This window comes from Corvus brachyrhynchos, unplaced genomic scaffold, assembly GCF_000691975.1.
Source record: "Corvus brachyrhynchos isolate BGI_N302 unplaced genomic scaffold, ASM69197v1 scaffold248, whole genome shotgun sequence".
NCBI classification, from domain to species: Eukaryota; Metazoa; Chordata; class Aves; order Passeriformes; family Corvidae; genus Corvus; species Corvus brachyrhynchos.
This window is the reverse complement of record NW_008239641.1, coordinates 8,896-13,084: the sequence shown is the minus strand read 5'-3', so window position 1 is coordinate 13,084 and position 4,189 is coordinate 8,896. Positions and strand designations below refer to the sequence as shown.

Here is a 4,189-nt window from a genome sequence, read left to right as displayed (position 1 = left end):
GAGTTTGGGGCTGGAATTTTGGGATAAAAGTGGGAATTGAACCCCAAAAATGGCCCTGTCCCCTCCTGCTCTGTGCCCAGAGTGTCCCCTCTGCCACCCCCAGTGCCATCCCTGATGTCCCCTCGGGTGCCACCCACGGTGCCACCCCTGGAGGTGAGTTTGGAACCCCTGGAAGTGAGTTTGGGGCTGGAATTTTGGGATAAAAGCAGGAATTGAACCCCCAAAAATGGCCCTGTCCCCTCCTGCTCTGTGCCCAGAGTGTCCCCTCTGCCACCCCCAGTGCCATCCCTGATGTCCCCTCGGGTGCCACCCCCGGTGCCACCCCTGGAGGTGAGTTTGGAACCCCTGGAAGTGAGTTTGGGGCTGGAATTTTGGGATAAAAGCAGGAATTGAACCCGCAAAACGGCCCTGTCCCCTCCTGCTCTGTGCCCAGAGTGTCCCCTCTGCCACCCCCCCGGCCATCCCTGATGTCCCCTCGGGTGCCACCCCCGGTGCCACCCCTGGAGGTGAGTCTGGAGCCGGAATTGTGGGATAAAAGCAGGAATTGAACCCGCAAAACGGCCCTGTCCCCTCCTGCTCTGTGCCCAGAGTGTCCCCTCTGCCACCCCCCCGGCCATCCCTGATGTCCCCTCGGGTGCCACCCCCGGTGCCACCCCTGGAGGTGAGTCTGGAGCCGGAATTGTGGGATAAAAGCAGGAATTGAACCCGCAAAACGGCCCTGTCCCCTCCTGCTCTGTGCCCAGAGTGTCCCCTCTGCCACCCCCCCGGCCATCCCTGATGTCCCCTCGGGTGCCACCCCCGGTGCCACCCCTGGAGGTGAGTCTGGAGCCGGAATTGTGGGATAAAAGCAGGAATTGAACCCGCAAAACGGCCCTGTCCCCTCCTGCTCTGTGCCCAGAGTGTCCCCTCTGCCACCCCCAGTGCCATCCCCGATGTCCCCTCGGTGCCACCCCCGGGGGCACCCCTGGAGGTGAGTCTGGAGCCGGAATTTTGGGATAAAAGCAGGAATCGAACCCCAAAAATGGCCCTGTCCCCCAAATGTGGGCCTGGGAAATCTGGGATAAAATTTGGGATAAAAGTCGGGATTCGAACCCTCTAAAATAAACCCAGGTCCGGATTTTCTCTGGAAATGGTGGGAAAAGGAATTTTAGGAGGGAAATTTGGGATAAAATCGGGGTCAGGACACCCCGAATGCTCCCGTTTTTCCTCAGGAGAGAATGGGAAAAGGATTTTTGGGAAAGAAATCCGGGATAAAAATCGGGATTAGAACCCCCCCGAATGTGGCCCTGTCCCTTCCCCCCTCGGGAAACGCCGGGAAAAGGAAATTTGGGATAAAATTTGGGATGAAAGTTGGGACTCGAACCCCCTAAAATACCCCCAGGTCCCAATTTCATGGGGAAAAGATGGAAAAAGGAATTTCCCAAAGGAAATTTGGGATAAAAATGTGGCTTTTTTTTCCTTCCCTCCCCAGAGAATCCCTGGAATTAAAACTCCTCCGGGAACGCCGGGAAAGCCTCGGAACCTTCCGGAATCTCCTCCCAAGAAATCCTCGGATTTTCCCCCTGGAAAAGGAGCCCTGGGGTGGGGGCACGGCCCCGCTCCCCCTTTCCCTGGGGATTCCCAGGGTTTTATCCCAAAGAATTTGGCAAATAAAAAATTCCAGTGGGATCCGCCCGGGAATCTTCGGGATGGGACCCAAAAATCGGCTTTTCCCTCTTTTTATTCCCAGTTTTTCCCTCTTTTTATTCCATCTTTTCCCTCTTTTTATTCCCAGTATTTTCCTCTTTTTTTCCCCATCTTTTCCCTCCTTTTATTCCATTTTTTCCCTCCTTTTATTCCATTTTTTCCCTGTTTTTATTCCCAGTTTTTCCCTCTTTTTATTCCCAGTTTTTCCTTTTTTTCCCACCTTTTCCCTCCTTTCCCCCCCCATTTTTCCCACCTTTTCTTTTCCACCTTTTCCCTCATTTCATTCCCATCTTTTCCCTCTTTTTTCCAGCTTTTTTCCCCATTTTTCCCACCTTTTCCCTCTTTTTTTCCCAACTTTTCCCTCTTTTTTTCCCAGCTTTTCCCATTTTTTTCCCTCTTCTTATTCCCATTTTTTCCCTCTTTTTTCCAGCTTTTCCCCCCCCTTATCCCACCTTTTCCCTCTTTTCTTTTCCAGCTTTTCCCATTTCTCCCCCTCCTTTTTTCCCACCTTTTCCCTCTTTTTTTCCCGACCTTTTCCCTCTTTTCCAGCTTTTCCTCGGCATTTTCCACCCAGTTTTTTGGGCTTTTTTTTTTGGGAATCTCCTGGGACCACGGGAATTCTTTGGGATCGGAGTCACGGTTTTCCATGGAAAAGGAAAAACCCTGGGAATTCCAGGAGCCTTCCCAACCCTCACGGGAGCTGCTGCACCTCGGGAATTCCATCCCAAAAAATCCCCAAAAGTCCCGGAACGGCCCCAGAATTCCCAGGAATCCCATTCCCAGCCCCGGGCGAATTCTCTGAATTCCCGAAACTTTTCCATGGTTTTTTTTGGTTTTTTTCCGGGATTTATTTCCCACCGGACATGCAAAAAATAAAAAAAAAGAAAGAATTCCCAAAGAATTCCCTGAAAAAAAATTCCCAAAAAAACCATCAGCACAGCACGGTTCTGGGAATCCTGGGAATTCCGGCTCCGGAATTTTTGGGAATAAAACACCAAATTCGCCACAATTCCAATGGGAATTCCTCCAAATTCCCTCCAAATTCCCGTCCATCCCGAATCCGGAGGGTCCTGGCCTGGAAATCCCATTCCCAGCCCGGAATTCCAGGATTTGGGATCCTCTGGAGCTCTTCTGGGGCCAGAATTCCTCAATCTGGGAAAATCCCATCCCGGGAATCTCCATTTTTTGGGGTTTTTTTGGGAAAAATCTCCCTCCTTCCCCTCCCAAAAAATCCCAGAGCCGTCCCCGCTTGGGATCGGGAAGAGATTCCAAGAATCCCAGGCGGGACAGGAATTCCCGTGGGATTCCCGGGAGGGATTTTTGGGGATTCCCGGCATCCTCCAGCTCCAGAGTGGAATCAGAATTCCCGTGGGATTCCCAGGAGGGATTTTTGGGATTCCTGGGCTGGGAACGCCGGGATTTGGGGATTTTGGGGAATTTGGGAATTTGGGGATTTGGGATTTGGGAATTTGGGATTTCGGGGATTTTGGGGATTTGGGATTTTGGGGATTTGGGGATTTTGGGAATTTGGGGATTTGGGATTTTGGGGATTTGGGATTTGGGGATTTGGGATTTGGGGATTTTGGGGATTTGGGAATTTTGGGGATGTGGGAATTGGGGATTGGGGTTTGGGGCTGGCGGGTCAGGAGCTGAAGTAGGAGCTGTGCATGGAGCAGAGGCGGTCGATGGCGTTCCCGGCGCGCTCCGCGGCGCTCCCGAGGCGCAGCAGCTGCTGGGAATTCTCGGCGGGAATCAGGAGCTCGCCCAGGGATCCCAGAGCGTCCCCGGGCAGCTCCTGGAAAACTCCCTCGGAGTCTGGGAAAAGCGGGAAAAGGTGGGAAAGGGAGAGGGGGGAGCGCAGGGACAGGGGCTTGGAATTCCCGATCCATCCCATCCCATTCCCATCCATTCCCATTCCCGATCCATCCCATCCCATTCCTTATCCCATCTCCATCCCATTCCCATCCCATCCCAATCCCGACCATTCCCATTCCCGATCCATCCCATCCCATTCCCGATCCATCCCAATCCCGATCCATCCCATCCTCATCCCATTCCTTATCCCCATTCCCGATCCATCCCATCCCATTCCCATCCCATTCCCATCCCAATCCCGATCCACCCCATCCCATTCCTGATCCATCCCGTTCCCATTCCCATCCCATTCCCATCCCATTCCCATTCCTTATCCCCATTTCCATCCCAATCCCAATCCATCCCATCCCATTCCTGATCCATCCCATCTCAAACCATGAGATCCAATCCCATCCCACTCCCATCTCTATCCTATTCCCCATTCCCGGAATTCCCAGAATTCCAGCACTACCATAAGGATGCAGCTGCAGGGGGGCCATTCCCTATTCCCGGAATTCCCAGAATTCCAGAGTTACTGTAGGGCTGGAGCTGTGTGGGGGGGGGTCATTCCCTATTCCCCATTCCCGGAATTCCCAGAATTCCCGGCATTCCCTGGGTACCGTAGGGATGGAGCTGCAGGGGGGTCATT

At 53.1% G+C, this 4,189-nt stretch overlaps 1 protein-coding gene and 1 long non-coding RNA gene across 2 annotated transcripts in view; one reads left to right on the top strand and one right to left on the bottom strand.

Annotated features, from left to right (window-relative positions):
* The first annotated feature begins 801 nt into the window (after window positions 1-801).
* Window positions 802-1,707, top strand: LOC108448627. The gene is made up of 3 exons (XR_001864581.1): window positions 802-816; window positions 899-970; window positions 1,472-1,707. It is a non-coding gene; the product is annotated as an uncharacterized LOC108448627 (long non-coding RNA).
* A 1,538-nt stretch (window positions 1,708-3,245) lies between these two features.
* Window positions 3,246-4,189, bottom strand: part of LOC108448624 (LIM homeobox transcription factor 1-alpha-like) — a gene marked incomplete at its 5' end in the record, with an annotated part of 4,660 nt that continues 3,716 nt past the window's right edge. The window contains one exon of the mRNA XM_017742320.1: window positions 3,246-3,619. Within this exon, the coding sequence (XP_017597809.1) occupies window positions 3,329-3,619 (291 nt within the window). The remainder of the gene's footprint in view (window positions 3,620-4,189) is intronic.